We start from the raw sequence: 24,932 nt of genomic DNA on the forward strand, positions 1-24,932 counted from the left end.
CTGCAATCCAACATTTTAACATCAGATATAGAACTTTGCAAAGAAAACTGTAAGCTTTAAATCAGTTCTCTAGAAGCCTTTCATGAGACATTTATAGCAAATTATTGTTTTTAAATGATGGAAAAAATTAAGCTACTTCACAAAAATATAACTGGCTTCAAAGTAATTTTACAACATCAGAATAATAAATATAAATATGTTTAATTTTCTCACTCAAATCATATGAGCTTTTGATGTGGCCATCTAGCACCAAATATTACTTTTTTTGCATTAGAAAAAGCAAAGGGGTTGATTTATGTAAGTGATTATTTCTGTCACTAGAATAAACAGCTGCAAATGGAATGTAAAGTTTACTTTGCTGTTTGTTTTTCAGGGAAGGGTGATAGCAGAGTGTGAAGTAAGCATACGCCCCAAAAATATTAGTTAAACCCTTGGTTTGCCTCATTAGAATTTACAGAATTTAGATAGTCAGAGATACTGTTTTGACCATGACATACCACAAGTGGTTACCTGCAAGCCTCAGCATGCTTATTTCTGTTAGGTTATTATTCTTGCTGTAAGAATTATTATTCTGCTTTAACTGCTCCTTTAAGAATTAATTTTTTTAACCAGACAAAAAACAAAGAGGTATAAAGTACATTTGCAATGTTGAAAGCCAAAACTTCTTAAAGTTTTAAATCAATAACTACAATTTTAAGGGCATTTTAAAATGCTATACATGTACAACAGCTCTTGATGATTTTGTAGATGAGAATTTAACTATATAAATATACTTTGCAAAGGGTGAAACTTATATTTGTGCTGTCCTTCAGGGAGTCAGGGAGTGCTCCAGGAAAAGTAATAGCTTCCCACTACTACAGGTAATTATTTTGTTTTTCTGATTGGCTTGCTGTCTGGTGGAAAGTTATGTGAAAAACCAAGCCTTGCCTATTCCCAACTCAATGGGAACTGTTTCCTCTGATCCCCCATCTTCCTGTGCAGGAGGCTGTGGGAAGGTCTTTAGGAATTTTAAGGGTAGGTCCTGAGTTTTCATTAATAATGTTCTAACTAGTAGTTCCTTTCGCTTTGGCTTTTATTACTGATTTTTTTTCAAGTGGTTCCATTACTCAGTTTCTCACAGTGTTACATTTAACTGGCATGTTCTTCCTCCCTTTTCATCTCACAGTCAAAGTGTAAGACAGGGTTGTTAACCTTTTCTTCTGTATGTATTCATAAAGTATGACATAAGACCATCTAATCAAGTGGAGATATAAATGGCCAGGTCTGTGAAAAGCAGTTACTAGTGCCGTTGTTCTTTGACAGGCTTCATCATCATTCAAAGAAAAGCAGAAGGGGGAGACCCAGTCGCTCAGACAAGGAGTGGCCTTGGCTGGACAGTATGGGGGGAACATTCCTCCGTCCTCGACTCATCCTCATGTTACTTTGGAGGGAAAGCCAAATAGCAGCCACCAAGCTCTCTTGCAGCATCTGTTACTGAAAGAACAAATGAGACAGCAAAAGCTTCTTGTGACTGGTAATGATCAGGCGTCAACACAATAATAATTTATTTTCAATGACATTTGTATTCACATGAAAATAAATGCAGTAATACAGATTTTATACATCCTAACCATTGGGAAAAGTGGAAGGGTGGGAGAAAAAGACCGCACCTTTTTTTTTCCCCCTTTAGTGATTCTGCTCAAGTCTGTTAGCCTGAAAGAATTCAATGATTACAGAAAAGAGAAAATTATTACTTCATCGCATTCTTTTGCAGCTGCTGAACTTCCCAGCATGGCAAGGCACGTGGTACACATCCCACTGCATCAGCACTGATATAAAGTTCTGCAAAATACACCCCTCTTGTTGCTGAAAACTTTCTCTTTTATTAGAACTATTAGTTTGTTGTTTTGCACACGGGAGTGAAATGTCCTTGTTTTGCAGGAGCGGTTCCTCTTCATCCACAGTCTCCTTTAGCAGCAAAGGAGAGAGTCTCACCTGGCATAAGAGCTGCCCACAAACTGCCTCGTCACAGGCCACTGAATCGAACCCAGTCAGCTCCTCTTCCTCAGAGTACTTTGGCCCAGCTGGTTATCCAGCAGCAACATCAACAATTTTTGGAGAAGCAGAAACAGTACCAGCAGCAAATCCACATGAATAAGGTGAGTTCCTAAAATAAGGAATTTCCAGTAAACATAAAGGTTGAAAACTAATAAGGAATTTTAAGTGTTGGTCCCATGTGGTTGTAGACAGTAGAGCATGAGCATCTTGTTTATGCATAGTTGGTGTATACAATTATATAGATCTTCATTTTCAGCTTCTGAAACACACTACAAAGGTAATTTGTTGTTCTTGTCATGCGTAAGAATACAATTCGACAAAATAGGGTTCAAAGCATCTTAACAGGTTTAAATTACAGGTGGTTTCCTGTTGAATGGTAAATGGTGCCTTAAAGTTTACTGCATTTTGGTCCAATTTTTTAGAGCTTTTGCATTTCTGTGCTTCAGCAATAAGTCTATTTAGCTGCCTTTGAATTGTTCTTTAAGCTTTCTTGTGGACTAGTATGTAAAGTAAATATGTAACTCTGAACTCAAATCAGCTGATTAAATTTATCTTTTTTATGTCAGAAACTTCATAAACATCTGGAGATGTTTTAAACTGGCTTTTATCAAACCAACTTTTTCTCTGTGAGTCAATTAGTAACATGACATTTTGTTATCTATATGGCAATATAAAATTACCATATAAAAGGAAAAAGAAAAATGTGCTATTGTTAACATCAGATACAGAGTTGAATTGTGCTCCTCTTTCCCTGTAGAGTAACACCTTGTTCTGGGTAAGGGAGGGAGATGGAGGGAGAATGGAGCAGGGGAGAAAACAGGGTACCATCCATTAGTAAATCTATTTATATTCAGCTGAATATAAATAGATTTATCAGGAGCTAATGCCTTTATGACAAATGTGATGCTGTTCCCTGCTCTGAAATGAAGATATGCGAGTAATTAAATGCTTTTATCTGGAGAATGTTTTTGTGCACTTACTACATAGCTTTCCAAAAGTTGTTTTCTGGAGCTCACCTAGTAATTCAAAGGTATTAATTGTGCATCTTTAGTTATTGTCTTTTCTTTGAGGGTTACCTAATAACTGTATATAAGAGGCAATGGCAAAGAAGAAAAGATGAAAAGCTGGCATTCAGCCCTTCTACCTAAGTGAAAAAAAAGAGAAAAAAAACAAACAAAACAATCCACCTTACTGGGTGAACTTCCCAGGGGTACTGATTCTTTGGAATCTCTAAGAATTCCCAACAAAATTAGAAACAAACCTAGAGTTTAAGTACATAGTTTGTACAGTGGTTTGGTTATTAAATCTTGTCTTAATTAGGAAAAATGAAGACCAGAAAACTTCAAAGTTCAGAGCTGATCCTCGCATGTTAACCCCTCTCAGCTTGGGTGTTTTGATTACTCAACTAGGACTCCACTTGGCTTTTCTTTGAGTATGCATTCCATATGTTTAATCAAGATGGCATATGTATATCTCGTAGCCTCAGGTTTTGAAAATATTTCACCTGCCCTCAATTGTCTGAAGAGAAAAGGATTTTTACCGGTGAAGTACTGAGTCTTTGTGCTGTTTGTGGGTATTCACTACAAACTGGTCAGTTCATGCATTCCTCACAAAGCAGAGATTCCCACTGTCATGTTTTTGTTAGATCATATGATTATTGACACAAATTTTACCGTAGCATTTGGGGATATGTGCAGTGGCATATAGATACATTTTTCCTGAATGTGAAAATTAAACTTGAGTCACGTAAATATATTCCTAGTCATGTGGGACTAGGAATGCATTGCACCTCACAAGAGCTAGGTTGGATAAGGAAATAAAAAGACTGCAGTTGGTTTGGGATAATGCTTATTTCAGTAATATTTTTTTTTTTCCTGAGTTAAACTGCAATGAAAATATAAGTTAAGGAGAATAATTCCCTCTCACAGTTGAAATATGCTTTTATTCTCACATGGTTATTTGTGTTAAAGAGACAAACCCATTCCTTCTTTTAAAACCTAGTGAACCTAGCTTTTAGTCTGTACAGTATAGGCTATACACAAATACTATAAATTTAAGTTTATCCTAGGGTCTTCCACTGCCTTGAATCTTCATAAGCTACTTCCTTTGCCCCAGTAGCTTCTCAGTCTCCTTTATTCCTACTCTCAGAGCAGCTAGCCTTTGTCAGGAGCACAGTAAATCATCAGAGCAGTGAACACCTAAGGAGGAATAAGATCGTGCTGCAGCCACAGAAGCAGTGGGTTATCTGAGGATGTGGGTGGTTTATCAGACTTTAAAGTTTGCAGCATCTATGTTCTTCTACAGCACTGTTCTCAGACCTGTTTTGATCAATAGTACTGAAAAATATCAGTGCTCTAATCATCTAACTGTCTTCTGCAAGTGTGCAGAAAGCCAGGGGCCTTTCTTATCTACGTCAAAGAAGAAACCTGACTTAACTGGAATTTAAGGGTAGTCCATAGACAAAAGAGTGAGAAAAGATCAAACAATGGAGTGGTTTTTAAGTACTGAATTTAAAACCTTATTCTTTAACCCTTTAACTTAAAGGTTCAGATTGAACACCTGTGCCTACATAAGGTTTTTGAACACTGCTAGCATGCTGGAATATACTTTGTTCACTCTTAAAACTTGCCTCTATTTGCAGTTGAAGTTATTTGTTCATTGTATAATTTCTATGGCTTTACAATCAAACTTAAACTCTGCAAAGCAGTTATTTAAACCTTAAAAGAGTAGGTATTCTAGATGATGTAGTAAAGCAACCCAATATCTTCTTTTTTCTTAGGACAAGTTTGACCATATATCAAGTGAATACATACACTTGTTATTTTCCATTCATTTTTGTTTATAGGCTGTATAATGAAATTTGCAGAGGTATCCCTCCTTTTGAGTAGTGAAAAATGTAGGGTTTGTTGTTTGTTTGTTTTTTTTAATAGGGAATACTCCCTTTCTCTTAAAAGTTTTGGTGAGAAAGACCAGAACCATTTTAAGCTGACAAGACTTTGAAATGGTAGTTGATCAAGAGCTTAGAACATGTTAACATCTTCTTTTTCTTTTCCATTTCTCTTTCCTTTTTTCCATATGTTTTGGACTTCAGGTATTTAAGGCTTTAATATATTTCAACTGAACCCAGTATTGGAATGTTTGCCCTGACCTAAGATGATATGGCATGTGTCAGCACACCCTGAAAACTGTTTTTGGTCAGATATTTTTGGTGGACGTGTAGGTGAATCTTGCCATAATAAAAAGAAGAAGAGAGCAAGTTTCTCCCCACCTCATTGATCCTTGTATTTATCATGTATTAAAAAGCCATTTCTTTTCTTTGAGAAAAGAATATACTTCAGCAGCAAGCCAGTGCTGCTGTGAGGGTGATAACAAGCAAAGTCTAACATAGGTCAGAGGTAAAGAATTCCCCTAGATAATTTCCATTCTGAAGAGAAACAAATCATTGCCAAGAGATGTGCCTCTGTCGTTAATAACAAAGAGAAGACCCCTATGGATTATTTCTGGTAAGCTGTCAGATGCCAGGGTTTTGATGTGGGAAACGGTATACGTCTCCACTGAAGACTGACATTTATACCTGCGGGATCTAGTATGCTGACCTTCTGAAAACATTCTGCAAATGTTGATATCCCATCCAAAAGTAGGTAGAAAACTTCATCCAAGCTTTCTGGGGAAAAAATAATAATGAATGTGAAGTAACCTGAACTCTGCTTGTCTTAGGGAAGATCGGCTTTGCTGTTGTCAGCTTTAATATACTTCTGTCCAAATGACAGCTTATTTCCTCATAAGGCCCTTTGATCACCATTGCAGATCTTCATTTAGCTCAGTAAAGGGAGTCCAAAGTCTGAAACCCCCACTTAAAATTATTGCAATTGGGTACCAAAAGACCACTACTACAATAAAAACTTTAAAATCTTGATGTTATTTGTATATCTGTGTATCTAGAAGGCTTTGACCTTGCCACTTGCAGAAAAAAAAGGTGATTTTGATTAAACTAATCTAAGTGTAAAGCCCTTAGCAGAAGTCTGCATTCAAGAAAATCTTCAGACATCTTAATGTGAAGAGTACGTGAACAAAGCTCACTGCCTTTAAAGGTGTTTTTTTTGTCACATATGATGAGCAAAGGCCTGCCTCCACTGAAGCTAAACTAGTACTGCCTTCACGGGACCCAGATTTTATTTGATCAGTGTGGGAACCCTACATGTGTTCTTAAAATAATGTATTCATAGCATTCTGGCAATTTGTTTTTAATGGTAGAATCCTCCTCTGTACTGTAGTAGTAAAGGTTAAAATAATGGGGCAGTTGGTAGTGTGCACTGTAGTATAGGAGCAGTATGAATAATGTTAATGCTTAGATAAGGAGTGGTTGAATTTCAGTTTTCATTCAAGGATGTTAATTGGTTTGAAACATCTTTGTATAGGGAACCAGTGACTGGGCAAGACTGAGAAGTGAAAAATCCATGACAAAAAATACATGGGAAGTGAAAATTTGTTAGTGCTTTGGTGATCATAACTGACCAATATGGAAGTTTCTGTTGATTTATTGTTGGAAAAAATAGGAAGATTATTTGTTGTCAAAAGGAATATTGAAAAGATACAGTTAACCTCAGATAATCATTCACCTCTCTGAATGGTATTTAATGAAACATGAAAGACTGGATCAGGTTCAGAAGGAGTAAATGAATCTGGTTTCATTAGACATATTACAACTGAGGTTTTGGCTTTCCAGCTTACACATCTGACCAGCATCTTCTGAAGGTGAGAGGTAGCACATTTCTTCTTTCAAATATTGCTTATATCTGGGGATTATTTGGACAAAAGTGTAGCAACATTTGACTTTGTTTGGAACTAAAAAATGCCCAGGGCATTCTCCTCTTTGTTGAGAACTAATGTTTAAGCCACAATGCAGAAGAATGATTTTGAAAGATAAATGCATCCCTTAGAAACGCTGTACTACATGAGTAACAGAGACAACAACAAGCAGGTGCCAAGTTGTTTTTGTACAGCTAATAACATACATAGCTGGTCAAAGTAATCTGATAGCTATAGCAGATAAGGAGAAAAATGTGTTCTGTGAGTATATAAGCGTATATAGAAATAACTGCCATGTATTTAAAATGAACAATTAATTAAGGAAAGAAATATATAGGGTGGCTGATGCAGGATTTTGTGCTTTGTCTCTTTGTAAAGACATTTTATTTAAAGTATTGTATTTTACAAGAGTTTATCGATACAAAGGAGAAACAAAGGCAGCAGTTGCAAATGAAGGACCTTTAAAATGGTCTGTTGCAATGTTCAGATTATTTACACTTAGTCTTCCATTTTTCTGTACAAGCAAGCAGGTTAGATTGTGTTTGATGTCTTTTTTTGGTTGGACTCTTGAAATTATACAATGGAGTTGATGTCTGTAAATGCTTCCTCTCCTGCTGCCACTATTTACTTTGGCTCATGCATATCCCTTACAGTTTAATTTCCTGAAAATAAAAGGGGAAAAAATATAGGTTACATTATCATGTAAACATTTTTTTGAGTGACTTCTTTAGTTGGAATAGCGATAGCAGTAAAATGTACTGGTAAAAGAAGACCAATTTGTACAACTGCAATATCTTATTGAAATAAGCCATGGTTTTATTATTATTTATAAATGTAGTCTTATTAAAAATCAGATTAAGAAATCACTTTTTAAAAATCAAAAATATGTATTAAAATGAGGAGAAAGTCCTGCATGTACCTACAGATAAATTCAGAAAAAAGTGGTAAGTGGAGATTTAAAGTGAAAGATTTAAACATTAAGTGTAAACAAAAGTGTCCAGCTGCACAGTGAAAGAACCTGAGTAGTGTTGCCTTCAGGACCCATTTTCTGCTGTGTAATCCAGCCTTAGATTGAGAGATAAAATAGAAATATTGACTCTAAATTGATATCGTTACATGTCTCCAGATACATAATTTTCCATGGTACTACCAGGAGATATAAAATAAGATGGTTCTGACTTAGGAGAACTGAACAGTCCCCTGGTCATGCTACTAATGTAATTACTGGGATAAGATGGGGCCAAGCTGCCTTTAGAAAACACTTTAACCAAGTATGAAAGCACGGTGCTGATACAGAGAAAGCAGTCAGCAGTGGCTTAGCTATCCAAGTAGCAGGAGTGGTTTTCAGGGACATGACTGTGGTGCCCCGTGGCCCCTCGCCTGAGGCTTAGTCAAAGTCACAGAATAAAGGATGTTTTTAATAAGATCTGGCAGTAAAGATGATAATATGAACGCACTTTGTAAAATCTACTGTGTAAATACATAAAGACTTTCATTTCACAGTCTTAGAAAATGTAATTGGTTTAGCTCTTCCTGTCACTTAAGTCTGGACCAAATTGCCCGGTGACTTCCACAGCATTGGAGCAGGCCCCCAGACAGGAATGCTGCAAGCTGAATTGCACACAAATGCCACTCCAGTCTCCACAGCCCCCTTACGTGTGCTTGGATCACTCCACTGATTACATGCAAAAAGTGTTTGAAGGTGTTCCATGTATAGATTATATACTACAGTCCAGCATGTGTTGCCTCAGAAAGCTCATCAGTAGTTCTATGCCATACAGCAATGTGAAGAAGAAAGAGCCTGACATAAAAGTGAAAAACCATAAAAGAAAGGAGAGCAGTAATGAGCTAAATATGTGTCTTAACTTCGCCGTGGACATACACTCATTTTCTCTTGGCTTCCCCTCCAGAAAAACCCACCTGGTATCAAGTAACTGGCACATGGAATGGTTTACAGATGGATCAGCATCAGTGACTCTCGTAGCTGTATGTGATTATCTGTCACACAGATGTTTCAGCTTGTATTTACTTGCTAGCAGCCAGTCCTGCCTTTCTTTTCTTGCTTGAGGAGTGGAGAGGGCTCGCCCACAGATGTGTAACTGAGCGACAGGGAGGAGCGTACCTGAGCCGAATACACGTAGTTAGCTTCATTGCCTTCTTGGTCAGCGTCATCCACTGAGAAACAAACAACTGGAAAAGATTTATGGGTTTGATCTGAGAAATTTTCCAGATGCTGCTTAATAAAAGGAGACACTCTGCATTAGTTGCAGTAGTAAGTATTCCCCAGCTTAGAGCATGCCACCTGCAGCATGCAGGATGCACGTGTTGCGATTTGCTAGTTAATATGGTAATGAAAAGGAATTTTTTGTTTGTTTCTTTCTAGTAAGCTATTAAACTCCCATTACATCCCAAAAATGAAGATTTGCTGTGACTGAAGCCTGTGGACTTCCAGCATGGAATTTATTTCTGCACTGATGTGAGGCGTATGCATCAGAGCATCAACTGGAACTGCATAAACAGATCTTTCAACTCTTCTTGTTGACTTTGTAGGAGTTTCTGAATCCAGCTGTAGCTTCTTGATCAGAGTTTACATGACAGCCCTGCCCTTCACTGGGGTGGCGTTTTTCCATATGCATTAGCAAGCAGAATGAAACTAAATGGTCCACAGTTTGTAACAAAATAGCTGTACTGAAGCCATCCAGTAACTCAGCATATAGCAGTAGCTAAGACACAGTTTGAGGCGCTTGATAGTTGCGGGGGAATGCAGATGGGAAGAGGAAACTATGTAAGAGAAATGGTAAAAGGTGGGGGTTTTTCTCCTCTCAGTATATTTGACCTTGGTGATACAAATCGGTATCGGCTTGAAATCAATCAGTTGAGTAAATGGTAATTACTCACTTGACCCTGCAGATTCTTACGCACCTCTTTCAACAAAGCAGGGATTTATTTTTTTAAGTTTTGCCTTTTTGCATTACATTTGGACTATTTTGGAATTCGTTTGCTGTATCTTAGTAAAACATAAATTGTACTTGATTGCAGCACTTGGGCATCTGGCACCTCAGCAGAGCTTTACAATAGCATTTGATGGTGTAAAACCAGGATTATCTGGGTAGCTGTGTTATGTCATTATTGCTGAAACTGGGGTACCTGTACCGTGCACAACAAAAGCTGTAGTCTTTCCAGTCATGGACAAATGACATGCTTGTAGCATCTTTGTGTGACAGGAAAGGGGAATGACAGCAGCTCTTTGTCACCACCCCTGTGTTGGCTTTTGGTGCCTTCATGCTTTAGTTGACGGAGAAGCTTGTGTGAACATTCCCTAATTTACTTATAACAAAAAATTAATGAGATTACTAATTTTCTTATATCTTAGAGTTCCTTTATATGACTATGAACTGTAATATAGTTAAATAAATTTCTGCATTTATGTTGGAAGAGTATGAAAGGAGACTAATTTCTCATGATTGCCAGCTGTAACAGTGTAACATTTTCATTATTCTGTCTTATATTTAGTTTAGTTTTACTGTATAGCACTCTCTACACACATGGTATTTTCTACTGCAGAATAACAAGTGACCTTTTGCTTGGGACCTTTGGTTCTTTTTTCCCTGTACATTAATGTTTTAGCCATGCACAGCTACATGGTTTTGCTACAGAAGCTTTAATTTTGTCAGTGTAAATGTAGTACTTTTCAGTGTTTGGCATCAGTGAAAGGAATCAATAATCATTCCCACTTTCTCTTTCCAGATGCTCTCTAAGTCCATCGAGCAGCTCAAGCAGCCTGGCAGTCACCTGGAGGAAGCCGAAGAAGAGCTTCACGGAGATCACTCGATGCAGGAAGAGCAAGCCCCTGCCAGCAGTGCCAGCGTTAGGGCTGAGAGCAGCAGTGCTGGTGTGGATGACAGAATAGGACAGCAGGTGGGGGCTGTGAAAATCAAAGAGGAACCACCGGACAGTGATGAGGATGTTCAAACCCAGCAAATGGAATCTGGGGAGCAAGCTGCTTTTATGCAACAGGTAATAGGCAAAGATTTAGCTCCAGGATTTGTAATTAAGGTTATTATCTGAACATCACGTGCATTTTCTAGGCTTTGATAAGCAATTGTGTTTTGATTCACTGATCTAGCAAATCTTGATTTACTGTTCAAAGAATCTAACAAAGGCAGAAGTGTTGTATGCACACTTGAAAACATAGTGAAGCTCATCCTTATGGCCACTAATTGAGAAAATACCTGTTGCAGTCAATTATTCTACATAAACCTTTGCATAATAGCTGATAGACTTTGTATTAACCCAGGATTACATTACATCGCTTAGTTCTAGTATCACCTAGCTTGTTGAGATCAGCAACTGCTGGAATTAGTTTCCAGATCTGATTGATGAAACATTCTTCTGTGATTCTGAATCCTCTGACTTTTGCTTTCAGCTGTCTGTATATACTGTATCATAGTGTAGTCTTGAACACTGTTAACATTAGGGTATATTTTCCTCGGTAGACAGGTACTGACTGCTATATCAGTGGTCCCAGGCTGGTGTATAAAGTTGAGTTTAGAGAATACCAGGTGGATGTGAAGAGGCAAGGCAAGGCACTGTTTAAAATTTGCATTATTTTCTTTTTTGCACTGCTTAGTTAATTTTTCATTCTGTCTTATTTGATGATACTGTCCACAGAGACATCCGTAAATGCAGCAGCTGTGAGTACTGGTGAGAAGCAAAATGCAGCATTAGGTTCCAATCAGTTACTAGGATATTGCAGGAAAAGCACATAACTGTTATCATTATCGTCTGATATCCAATCACTTGTTTATTAAAAAAAAAGAAAGACTAATCATACAATACCACATAACCTTTACCGCTAGGTCTCATGGACAAATACTAAAATAACAACTGTGCATAAAATGCCAGCTTGGCAAAAGGAAAATTCAGATTGTTGGTAAGCATTTCAGCAAGGCTGAAAAGCGCAGTGCACGTACGCAGCCAGCGTCCCTTTCCGTTGCTTCGAGATCAGGCACAGCAAGGCTGGGTGCAGTGGAAGGCCCTGTTTATTTAAGTCTATACTTTGTCAGGTCCCTGCTGTTCTCCTGCAGAAAAGTGATTTTGGGAAGGGGGGCAGGAAATGCCTTATGGAAACAGGAAGCCCAAGTGATTCATGTGCTGAGGAATGTGGGGCGGGGGGGGGGGGGAATGGGGCAGCGCTCCCTCTGTTTTTAAAGGCACTCTATGAATTGATTTATTGTCAAAGAAAATAACAAAGCGAGTAGGGAAATTGTTAAGGAAGCTTTCCAGTGAAACATTTCCTTCATATTCCCTTTTGATATGTTTACCTTGTTTTATAGGTTTACTTTTGTTAAGCTAGTTAAAGATTCATTGTATTAAGATCCCCTTTAATATGGATAATCCCAAACTGACCTGGAATCCTTGTCAGGTTTTTTTTTCTATTAAAAATATTTATATTTCTAAAGCTGAGGTATTTTAAGGTGCAGTATCCTGTTTCAAAAGAGATAGCTGTTTTGCCAAATGTAGAAATTGTTCTAAAATGTTATTAGCATGTGTTGTTTACATTATGCTATTTACTATTAAATCTCTTATAAAATGTTGTAACTACTAAAGATACATTATCCTTTTTCCTAGAAGGTCGCCAAACAAATGACTAAATAGTTGCTGTTAATATGAAAGGCCTCCTTAGATAGAAAAGATTTATTAATTGAGAAAAACAGGTAATTGTTGTGTGCGCTTTGTATTTGAACAGAAACCTTTCCCATCTTGGATGAAAAAAATCACATTCCCATTCAAAAAATGAAGCATATAAAAATGAAATTATATGTTTTTCCCATTGCGTATAATTTTAATTTTCTTCGAAATCTAACCTCAGCCTCATCAAAAAGGGATAGTGCATCTTTTAAAATACATTTTATCTGGGGAGAAACTTGCAAATGAGAAAACTTTTGTACAATATAATTTCAAAGACATGTATTCACAAAAGACAAAAGATATTTTTATAATGTCATTCAGGTAAGAAACCCCAATACATTATTGGACTTTAATTTCAGAACCTTTCAAATTTGGATAAAATTAAAACAGAAAAACTACCTGGAACCAGTGAAAAGGAAAACTGGGTTTAAACCACATTTCTAATTGATTATTGTCTCTTTACATTTTAAATCTACTGTATTTATTATAATTTACACCCTTAGAGGTGATCTCTTGTTTTGTGTTGTAAATATATTCTGTTTGTATGTTCCCTTTTTTTGCCTTCTGATATAAGTCTCCTCCTTTCTCAAATAAAGTTTTTTTTTTAAAAGATCCCCTTTCAGATATCTGACTTTGTGTAAATTTGATAATTTAGTTGTGCTTTTGCTTTGTATAACCAAATATGTTCACTACACATTGTTGAAACAATTCAAGCTTTCAGGAGCAAGGTTTTTGTTACACTATTCTTACAATAATTACACAAAGTCTTTTTTTTTTTTTTTCATCTATTATTTTATCCTACATCAGCCATTATAAGTTTTAGTGAATGTGGAATAGTATTGATGCATGCTTATTTTCCCATCATGGCATCTGTCTTGAACATGTGATCATATATTGCACCATATATAGGAAAGGTAAAGGTGAATCCCAGTTTCTTGGCTCCTACCTATCCAAAATTCAGATGAACTGAAATAATTTCCATGACATTTCTAAAACCTGACTAGAACCCAAAAGATGCTGCTGAAACAGCTTATACTGACCTCTTTGATATACGTCAAGGCCTTTGCAAAACTAGAGTCCACCTATAAAGATGTTGGAGAGGAGGGAATCCACAAGCTTTGCAGACACTACAGAATTGTGTGAGACAGCGAAGTCGTGCTTTAAAGAAACACCATAACACTTCCGTGAAGATATTTAATGCTTTGTGACATTTACTGAACTTCACTTCAGATCTACAGAGAGAAATAGCCTGTACTGCTCAACGATCCCTGTGGCCACAGTATATGCATTACTACTACCGAAGGAGTTCAGAAACTAGCTCTTCTAACTATTCATTTAAATTGCAAAGGATCCTAACAGCTTCGATTCTGGTATAACTTCAATGAAAATAAAATGCTTTCAACATCATAAATATGTAAGAATAAATATTCCCATAAACCAAATTCAATATACTCACTGATACAACAGCAAAGTAATGTTTTGTCAGTAATCCACCCAAAAAAAACAAGATGAAAAGTCAAGTTTTAGCTTAAGAAAGATTAAAACTATCATTAACAGTATAACATTATACTGCTTGCCCTATTGTTTATTATGTATTTAGAATCTTAGGTTTATAAGTCATTCACTCATTCAACAGGGATTTTATTGAGATACCTTCTGTTTAAATACTCGTGTCAGAATTTAAAGAGCAGCCACAAATGTTTTCAATTTACAACATTCCTCATTTGAAGGCTACACCTAGGGTTTTTTTTCTAAATTGTTTGTTTACCATGCATCAAAGCACCCATAATAAAGAAAATAATCATAGTTTAATACAATTCCCAAGCCTTATCTTATTCCAGAAATGATGTGCATATATCTTTTTTTTTCCTTGAAAAATAGATGTTTATTCTGTCCTGTTGTCCAAAAGATAATGCCATGATAGCTACTAATTTAGAAATATTTACTACTAAATGAGGGAAAGAAAATGCTTCCAAATATTTACGAATAATACTCAAGACAGACACACATTACTGTAACATTAGCCTTTTTTTCATCTTCTGGCATTAACAAAATAGGATTAAATTTGAATGTCTCAGCAAAGCATGAGCACTACAGACATTACCACCACTCATCCTTACTATTCAGCAATTCATTCATGCACTATCTTCATTCCATCTTCATTATCATCAGGATCACCAAGATTTACTCCATGTTACTTAAGCCAACTATACCCTGTTTTTATCTTCACTGGCATTCTGAGGTAAAAATCTATAAACGTTAGTCCCAACCACCAATCTAAAAATGTTTACTTATTTCTCCCCTTTATGAACACTTCACAATTTTCAGCCAAAATTAGCTAAGCCAAGTTAATTTCCTTATTGTATTCTGTCCCACTAGCAGCATGTCCTACTTATCCACTTAAGAAATGTTTGTTTGCTTTTCATTTATTTGTTTAGTTTCTGATTTCCTTATGTAGTTCCCATCATCTGGGTGGTAGTGGGGCTTCTGTACCTCATTTCTTAGTGGAGGAATATAGCTTAGAACATCATATGCTGAATTGCTGTTCAGGCAAACAGAAGAGCATCCTGGATAAAATTATTTTCTCTGCGCTAGAGCAATAATCCCAGTGATCCCTGTGGAATTTTACCACTCTGTTTGGTAGATGCTGTGCTTTGCATTTGATTTTTTCCTCTTCTAGTTCAGCCTAATTTGGAATTAGATTTAAAGGCAAAAAACACAATTAGCCATTAGAAAAGCAGGATTCCTCGGCCATGCTCACTCACTCACCCACACAAACAGGACTGGGAAGGGGCATCCTTTAGGTGTGTCCTGGTTTCTGGTCCCCATTTGCTGAGCTCAAGTGTCACACTCCTTTTGCTTATTTTGATTCTGTCCCCGTGACTCATGTAGCCCATACAGAAGAACTTCCCCAGCTGCCTGGGGGCACGCACAACTATTGGAGACCCCCCAGGGTTATTTCATCAGCACCTGAGAGTTAAAAGGGTGCTAGCTTAGTAACTTGAAGTCATTCAGCAATGTCTGACTCTCTGTGATGACTACACCGGGGCTTCAGTCATTAGAGTTGTTTTGGTAGAGCAGATACTTGTAAGTGATTCGGTGCCTTAATTAGCCGATTAAATGAGATGTTTTGAATCTGGCTGTGGAGCCTTTGTTGTGTTTGTTTTACTTTACTTTCCATAGTTGCCTTGAAGTAGCCTAGACTCTTAACAGTACATACCTCTGAAATATAAGGGAAGTTGGTTGGATGAAATGGTGTTAAAAGTTCCCCTCTTCATACCTGGTTCTTCTGAGGTGGTAGAATATTACAACATTTTGGCCTCGAGAAGTCCTGTGAAGGGAGGGATAAATGGAAATGCAAGTTTTGAACAATGTCAGACTTCCAAATAAACCTTCCATCTTGTATATACTAGCTCAATTCATATTTTACTTTTCTTGGCGGGGGGGGTGGGGTGGGGGTGGAGGGGGGTGGGGAGTGTAGGCTACTTTGTGTCCTTTAACAGTGCAGCCAGTAAGAGAGGCACTAACCTTGCACCTTTCTGCCTTTCCTCAAGTCTGTGAGTGCACAGTCCCAGTACAACCCCTACATAACACAAGCTGGCACTATGATTTCTGAGCTCAAACTTGAGCCATAGACTGCCTGGATGGAGCAAGGGAGCGGAGGGCTCTGTAGTCGGATTTGTTTTCTGAAAATTTCTTATTCATCTACATAAGGGGAAGAGCCATCTGAATATTTAGCCAGCTTTCCCTCACCTTTGCTCTTAAGGGTCTGTCCATCTCTATAAAGTTTCTAACTGCAGTCTTTGAAAATTATGCTACAGGAAGAACAATTATTTTTATATATATATATTTTATGCCAATTATATGTGAAAGTGAATAATGATGAGAGTAATTACTAGTAGTTATTCTTTCCCTGTCAGACTTGAAAATAACCCATTTTCTCAGAAAGTATCAAACCTACTTTCTTAATGAGTGCCAAGGAGATTCTTATTTTTGTTTGTATCTCCTATTGTAAACTTTCAGTTACAGAAGGCAGTAATACTTACTTTATCACACGATTAAATCAAGAACTGAATTGTCTGACCAAACACATGGCATTACGACATAATAACATTATTTCATTTCACTGGTACCTGCACAGAATAATGTTGATACTGCATTTATTTTTCAATCCAAGACTTTTTATGCTTCTTTTCCTCTGTCAGATACTTATAATATAGTACCTTGAAACTTTTGCTACTGCTCCCCTTTGTAAGAGAAAGTGGCATGTAAGGAGACAACTGGGGCAACATTAGGCAAAATTACTTAATCAGGGGTACATAACTAGCATGAATCGAAGGTCTCTAAGTCCAGATCCCAGTAATTATCACTTCACATTTTGACAGTCAGATGATACTGCTTTCATACAATTGGGCAATTTGTCACTTCCTGTATCAGACAGCACGGGGTTTTATTATTATTGTCATTGAGGAGGATTATGTGTTCTTGGAAAGCTGCTTCTTTAAACGCTTCATTTTTAGAAGAATTCTGTTTTGACCGCTGAATGTCTCTCCGTCTCTGTCAGACACATGTATGAGCTTGCACACAAGTTTTCATTTTCTTCCTTCCCTTAAAACATGAAAGTGAATACATGCACGCCTCAGTATACTGCTGGCTAAATCTTCATAAAGCTCTGTTGTCTAATATCCTGGAAGAGCAGCTCAGCCTGAATGCTTTTGAGACATAGGTGCTGTAATGCAGAAAGCAGTGCATAATCTGTGTCCTCTCACGTTCTGGACTGTGACCTTTGGATCCCCAGGAGACTGTGGAGGTTTCTGTTCATACTGCCTGTATTTCCTCAGCAAACGGTCTTGTGAAAATTACAGCTATGAAATTGCAGCAACACAGCGATGGCAAGGGCTTAAGAAGGCTTTGCTCAGTTTCTCTGTAAGGCAGTTGAAGCATGCAGGATTCAGCCTCCAGCCCTCCCTCTCCTTAGTCTTTTCCTTTTGCTCCCATCAAGAAGGGTACTGTGATAGTTTTTAGGTGGCAGCTTGCAGATTTTTATTGTTGTTATTCCTATTGAACAGATCCAGAAGGAGCACAGGGCAGAAGTGCTGTTAGGAAGTGTTCTCCCCCTGTGTGCAGAGGGATAGCTACAGAGACCAGCTGCCTCTAAGCCTTACTTTCCTAGATCTTCCTCTTCTGAAAACAGAAGCTGAAGAGTTACTACACATCAGAGAGCATGGCTGCATCACTCAGCTACCTGACTGCACACAGGGACTGGTGGTGATCAGGTTTCCCTCATTTCTAACCCATTTTGATCTATTTTGACACCTTGTCTTAGGACATCAAAGGCTCCAAAGCCCAACAGCACATCCCTCGACATCTTCCTTTCTTTCTAGAGCTTTTTTGGTTCTTAACATTTACCTAAATCTGTACAGGTCTGTTGTCATAGTTTCCCATTAGTTTCTGCATAGATTTCAGTTTTCTGAAGCTACTGAATTTATACAGAGAGCTTCAAAGCTTCTCCATTAGTATTTCTGACAGAAAGATAAAAATGGCAGTGCTGAATACAGGTGTTATCACCACAGGCTTATCCCAGGGACACCCAACTTCAATAGCTCTGATTTGGCCACTTCTGCTGGTAGTAAGGCCTCGCTAAGGATGCTAGTGATTTCAGTTAAAATACGTGCAGCATTACCCTTTTTGCTATGTGACCAAGTTTTTTCATAAGAATATCCATCCCTTCTTGGGAAGGCTTTGAGAACACAAACACAGACAGCACAGAACCAGCAAGGAAAATGGAACAGGAGCAAGATTCATTCCTGCAGCAAGAGGCTGAGAATGAGCATGGGGACTGTTACTTATCCATGTTGATGGATAATGCACTAAGCAGGCAGCTCATTTTCCCAAGTCAATCAATTGCTTTCAAGTTAGGCACTATTATATGTCACTATTACAGTAGCTTGGATCCTCCTGTAAAAGTAATCCTTTCTTTCACCTCTCTGGCCCTTTCCCTCCAGCTTTTAATGAAAGCAAAAGACTCAAAGCACATTAACTCAGTTTCATTTTCAATTTCTACTTTCGTGGAAGAATCTGTAATTTAGTAAGAAGCTACATCAGGGATGAGCTGATGGGGGGGGGGGGGAGTTCTGCAGCTGGCATGCTGAAGCCAATGCTCATTCCCAGCTCCATCTGGGCCCAGCTCCCCGAGTCATCCACTAACCTCACTCTTTTTTTTCATGGGCAAGCGGTTCCCACAGCCGTTGACCAGCAGGATCCTTTCAGGCTGCAAAATGGGTCGGCATAAAGTGCATTTGGCCCGAGAAAATGCAGTGGGATGCCATACCCACAGGATCACAGCATTTGTGAAGCTGCAGTTGTGAAGGGGAGCTGCAGGTGGTCACCACAGAGAAAGAGTTTCAGAGCACAGTTTCCCTCATAGAATTGGTTTTCGGTACCCAATCCTAGATGCCATGACCAAGTGGATCATTTAAGCCTGAAAGGATACTGTGAGTTTACCTGGTCAATGATAGAAGGAAAGCAGTGTTTGGTTCTCTTCCTTACTGTCATGGCCACCTGCGCATTCAGAGTCATTGTAAAAGGTTGATTATGAACCCACTTTGAGTATCTGCCTATAAGTTATGTACATTAGAGAAGAAAAAATTTTGGAAACTCTTTACGTCTTTTTACCAGGATCAGCTCTACTGTATGTACCTGCTTTTCTGCACGATTACTTCAGACAGTAATTAAGTAAATCAGAAGATAGGTCACTTAATATTTGATGCATAGCAAGTTCTTATTTATGTAGTGCTGGTATTTCCTATTTTTACTTTCTTCTGCTTTAATATGTATGCTAAGTATTGAAAAGGAAAAAGACTTTTCAGGTGAGGAGTTAGAAATGGAGGAGGATCTGGCAAGTCAGAAAAGGAGGACACAGTCCTTCTTCTAGTTTAGATTCATTCAACCTGCAGAATCCTGTAAATGCAACAGTAACATATGTCAAGAAGAACCAATACATCCATATTTTGCTCTTCCACACTACAAAGTTCATCCATTGAAGAGCCTGAGCCTAACAAAACAAGGAGATTCAAGCCGTGCAGCTGACTACACAGCTGAGGTACTCTGCAAAATAAGAAGCTGGAAAATACTGTCTCACAACTTGACCCCTACCAAAAAAGCAGACCCACTCCTTGGCTATTGCCTTCTCCACAGATCACTCTACAGTACTGTTGCATCAGCAGCGAACAGCCACCGGTCACTACTGCTGCTATACTCAATCCCTGTGTTGCGTATCTTCTGAGAAGTGCTGTGCTGGAGGTGGTCAGCAGAGCTTATAGCAGGTCTTTGGAATGAGGAATAGGAAACAGGACAGGAGAAACAAAATTGTCCCAGTCCTTCGGTCTCAGTAATTCATCAACATTACTGATGGCAAAACTGAATCACTTTTTTTAACATAGGCAGAAGCCACCAGACTGAATTTCAGATGTTTTCATAGGTCTAAGTACTAAGCATTGTATGAGTCAAGGAATACTACCAAGTTCTCTCTATAGGCTAAATCTCCTCTGTGCCACTGAAGCACTGTGGTGGTTCACAGGGATTGAGGCTTCTCACAGCGTATAGCTCCTATCGCTAAAATGAGTAATGCTGGAAAAACACCAAAAGGTCAAAGGCAGAGCTGCTTTCCAAGAACATATTTCGCAAAATCAGAACAGTTACGCCCAAAGCTACTGCAGTGTTTCTCCCCTTCAGCAAATAACTCCTCACCAGAAGCTTCCCCAGCCCCTTCTCCCTCCTGTGACCATCCTGCAGATGTCCTCTGGTGTACCAGCCCCTCTGCCAAGCTTTCCAGGTTTGCCCCATTTCTAACAATCCCAAGGCATAAAAGAGCCACAAGCCTTTAGTTACCACTGCTTCACCCATATGCACGGCCACTCCATGGTGGGGTTGCCTCCTGGCAGGGAAGGGACAGCGGCTGGAGGCCAAGACCTGCCAGAGAGCAGGGGGAATGGACTGAGGGGCATCCTCCTCACTCCAGGACTGCTGTGGGACATAACGGCGAGGGCAAGCAGAGGAGGTGAAGCAGCATCCGTAAAACATCTTCCAGAGCACCAAGCAGTTAGGCTTGAGAGCCTTCCTTGGCTTGGAGAGCTGCTCAGCTCCATCCCCTCCAAAGGATGACAACATTGCTTCAGCCAGAGGCTCCAAATTTCTCCCTACTGTAAAAAACATTCTTTTTTATCTTTGTTCTCAGAAGTCAAGATGGTAATAAGGGATTAACTGCTTTGCCTTTTAACTGATTGTTTTAACCCATTTTATAGAAAGTTTGGGCTAATTAATTTAAGTTGAACTGCAGTGATCCTTTCAGGGAATAGAAGAGTTCAGACAGTTAAAGAAATGTTTAAAACAGAAAAAACAAAAGCTCTGCCAGCTACTACCAGCCTGAGTCATCTCCTTTAACTATTTTAGATTCACTCTTAAACAGAGTTTTCCTGCCTAAATAATGGAGATTACAGTGACTACACAGTGACATCTTGCATCTCACTTCAATAACTTGAGAAATACTAGAACTGCTAAAGACTGAGCCCAGAGTATCAATGTTCTATCACTTTTGTTACACCACTTTTTAAAGATAAATTGACATTTATGTTTCCAGCTGAAAGCTTATACTTTGATTTCATTGAATTGAATCAATTATTGAACTTAATACTGCAGTTAAGTACTGGACCTGAAATAAGAAGCACTGAATTTTCTGTTGTTTCTTATCTGAGCATTCTGGGTCAGGGACATAGTGATAGATAAAGTGAAGACAGAATATCTAAAATGCTTATGAAATCATGTATATATTTCACCAGAAAACAGTGATACAGTGATACACATTTTTAATTTACTTCTGTGAGATGTTTTTTTGCAAATTCTTATTTCTCTTCATGTTAAGAGAAATTTGCCATCTTCAGAATTTATCATTTATCAGAGAAGTTCCTATGTGTCATCTCCTAAAAACCTCAAGGACTGGACATTTAAATCTGTGACCTCACTGATTAATAACTCCTACAAGCTGATTTGCAGCCTTTTCCTATTATACAGAACCATAACAAAACAGAAATAAGTGATTTAATTTGGCATCATCAACTGCTGAAAGATGAGTCAGAAATAGATTAGCAAGTGTTCTAGTTGATCTTAATAGTGCAGTGACAAGTAAAATCAAGAATGACAGATGATCCCATGGACTAACAGTTCTTCTGACTGTATTACAGCATGGATAAACACGGTCTTTTCTAACAACTGGCCACGAAAACAAAGAAATTTGAGTTCATATGGCTGTGGGAAACAGAATTGAAACTGAAATTCCTTTTTGATGCATGTTTAGAGGGCCTAGCTGTTGCAAAAGAGTGACAGAAATATGCTAGGTTCTCAGCTTGTAAGATACCCAAAATGTTTCTCTTAACTTTACTGGGAGGACTTTCTTTTTTTCCTCTGAATCAGCGACTCAACAGTACCCTCCAGTATAAACCTGGTAATGCTTCTTGAATATTCACATCCTCAGGACATTTTGAGTTGCACCTTTAATAATAAATAAATAAGGACTGAACTTGTTTGGCGTTTCAGGCCAATGACCAAAGCCAGGGATGCTGGTGAGTATGCTACTATATTCCCTTAACTTTATTTTTGTGGGCATCATGCATTTTTAAAATGGTTATACATTTCCCTGAACCAATGTAATATAAAAGATTTACTGTTACAGTTTGTGTGTGGCCAGGCAATGGCATATGGAAAACATGTTTCCTGCTATTTAATTTAATTACTCTAATCACGTGCCAGCCCCGGGCATGTCATTCTGGACCTCTGAGGCTCTTTGTCTGTCAAAGAGATGGACAATATCTTGGCTTTGTTTAGTTGCTCTGCAGGCTGCAGATAAAACCACTGAAATACTGACTGTTTGTTTAACCAAAACTTTGCATTTTAACCATTTGGCTTTGATTTTTTGTTTTACAAGAAAAGATGACATTTTGGCCTTGGTGAGCTGAAAAGGAAATATTAGGAATATGAAGAAGAACTGTCACTTTCAGAGCTTAATAGATGAAAAAGAATACTTTAGCCTTCTGGTCAGAAATCAGCTTTGTTAGCAGAAACTTAAGACGTGCATTACTGTTATTTTAGAGTTGCCTGTTAGTAAGGGCAGCTGGAAAAGTCCTGCTTATAACTGGTCCTTTCTAATACGGTTAGCCCATCATCCAGTGGTTTCAGTAGAATTTTTGTTGCTTTCATTTTAAAAGATGAAACTGTAGTGGGTGAAACTAATTAAGATTCCATAGCAAATAAACATACTAATACTGTTGCGTCCAGGTATAAGTACACTAAGTCATTTTTCTGTAAGAAATATCTGCAAATTACAGCTCAAATTTTGGAAAAAGTTTAAGAGGAGATAGACAGATTACAGTACACTATTCATATTATAAACCCCAAATCTATAGAGAAATTAATCACACAGTTTTAACTATGTGCTTAACACCACCACGTCCTTCACTTGTAAGCAAGTGCTCAATTGAGTCCATGCTTTCCTGCATCAAGCAGTGATACTTAAAAGTACTTTAGACTATATGAGGATATTTTTTCTAATAATTATGCCGTCAAAAAAGGAAAGAATAAGAACTATCTTTTAATCAGTTAGTTCCAACTTATAAGGAAATTACTACATGTAGAAAAACTTGGCTATTCTTACATTTTTGGAAACTGAATTAGCTTCGATCACTCTAAGTTTCAACACTAATCTGCCTGGAAGAAGATGGACAGAAGGTCTACAAGTATGCTCTCAAGAAGTCTGCATCATCAGAGGGAAACACTGGATAGGATAGGCTGCAAAAAAGGGAAGTGTCCATCTAAGCAGAGTTTATGTATTTCTGATATTTCAGTGTATGGTTTTTCAACTGGCTTTTTCTGCGTACACACACACCCACACACACCAGTTTTCTAGCTGTATCAATGAGATACAATGAATAAAAGTTGTTCCCTCTAAGTTGCACAATACAGTAATGCAAGAATGAAAAAAAATTGTTACTATTTACTGAATTACAACTCCTGTCCCGTTCAGCTTTGAGCTAACCACTAGATGACACTAGTTCCCACTTACTTAATAGGTGTGGGCATATGGTCCCATCTCCCTATATACTAGTTCATATATTTACATGCCTCTCAACCAAAGAACTTCAAAAAGAACATTATACAGGAATCATCTCAACCACTATACATTTTTTATTAATTTTATATGTCTATATACACATAGGTATTTAGGTGTGTGCGTGAAGGCGTACACAAGCATTGCAAGCAAGGTGCACGTACCTTTGCATGATTTATAGAAAACACGCATTACAATTCACTATTTGAGTCTTTAGGGTATTGTAACTTAGCAAGTGTTGATGACAGCTCTACTTAAAAGAAAGCAGAGGAATTCCAAGAAAAACTTAATAGGCTGGAGTTTGTGGAGAATATTCCCTTCATCTCCTAGCTCCCCAGGTCCCCCTAAAAAAGGGATGCTATATTGGTTTCTGCAGTGTGATTCTGGAAAGACTGGGCAGAAGGGAAAATATCATGCTGAGGAGACAGGCAAGAGCAGGCTGCACTACTCAAGTCCAAAAGCGACAAACTGTAAGAAGAAGAAAGTCACAGAAGGGCTATCATGCATATCCATAAGGTGGCTGCTACTGCTGCGGTTTTTAAATCGGGAAGAATGAACTTTCCAGAAGGATGTGTGGAAAGAATCCCACATTTCTAAAAGCCTGATTTTCAGAAATCCGGAAGCTCCAATTACTTAGAAACTAGCCCCTCCAAAGTTACATTTATGCTACTAAATTGCATGCACAGGGGCAGGAGAACAGTGTCTTCAGATACACTTTCATTTTTGCCTACATCAGCAAGCGTCTTGCTTTCTTAAGATTTGTCTCAATTATTTATAACACATTTGCTCTATATGTGCTGTAACTGTAATACACGTTGTGCGATGTACTTCATTTAAAGAGTATTTTAGTTGGCTATACTAAAACACGTCTTTATAATCTTCCTGGTGTCTAATAGTATGACAGTGTACTACCTGTAGTCAAAGCCATAGTAAGAATTACTTTTTGGTTTAGTAATCTAAATTTAAAATATTAAAAATAATTTTCATTTTGCACCTAATTTAATCCTGATCCCCCATGACTGTGGCAATAAGCGTTGGTACATCCTTATGCTCTATTATATTAGCCAAGTACTTCTGTATTCCTGTCAAAGGGAACATGCAAACAGGGAGGGTGAGCTTCCTTGCCTTGAAAGCATACTCTGCTCCCGTTACATTTCACATTCTATCACAACCCGTTATTTTACCATTATTTCTTCTGTTTTAATGCAAAGAGCTGCTACTAAAGTGTAGTAAAGCT

The 24,932-nt window shown here is 38.0% G+C and overlaps 1 protein-coding gene and 1 long non-coding RNA gene across 6 annotated transcripts in view; one reads left to right on the forward strand and one right to left on the reverse strand.

Annotated features, from left to right (window-relative positions):
* The window catches only part of HDAC9 (histone deacetylase 9), a 479,936-nt gene that overhangs the window by 284,191 nt on the left and 170,813 nt on the right, over nucleotides 1–24,932 (forward strand). For 3 of the 5 annotated variants that reach the window (XM_037385336.1, XM_037385334.1, XM_037385335.1), the window contains exons 12-14: nucleotides 1,303–1,513; nucleotides 1,921–2,138; nucleotides 10,594–13,150. In XM_037385336.1, coding sequence (XP_037241233.1) covers nucleotides 1,303–1,513; nucleotides 1,921–2,138; nucleotides 10,594–10,914 — 750 coding nt within the window. In that variant the 3' untranslated portion in view covers nucleotides 10,915–13,150. Of the gene's footprint in view, nucleotides 1–1,302; nucleotides 1,514–1,920; nucleotides 2,139–10,593; nucleotides 13,151–24,932 lie in introns of those variants that run through there. The other 2 variants (XM_037385339.1, XM_037385337.1) reach the window with 1 other exon arrangement.
* Nucleotides 2,145–21,408, reverse strand: LOC119146944. Its single transcript, XR_005103896.1, has 3 exons — nucleotides 21,398–21,408; nucleotides 8,767–9,768; nucleotides 2,145–7,508 (listed from the first exon to the last, which is right to left on the reverse strand). It is a non-coding gene; the product is annotated as an uncharacterized LOC119146944 (long non-coding RNA).

The sequence above is a fragment of the Falco rusticolus genome, chromosome 4 (genome assembly GCF_015220075.1).
Source record: "Falco rusticolus isolate bFalRus1 chromosome 4, bFalRus1.pri, whole genome shotgun sequence".
In the NCBI taxonomy this organism is placed as follows: Eukaryota; Metazoa; Chordata; class Aves; order Falconiformes; family Falconidae; genus Falco; species Falco rusticolus.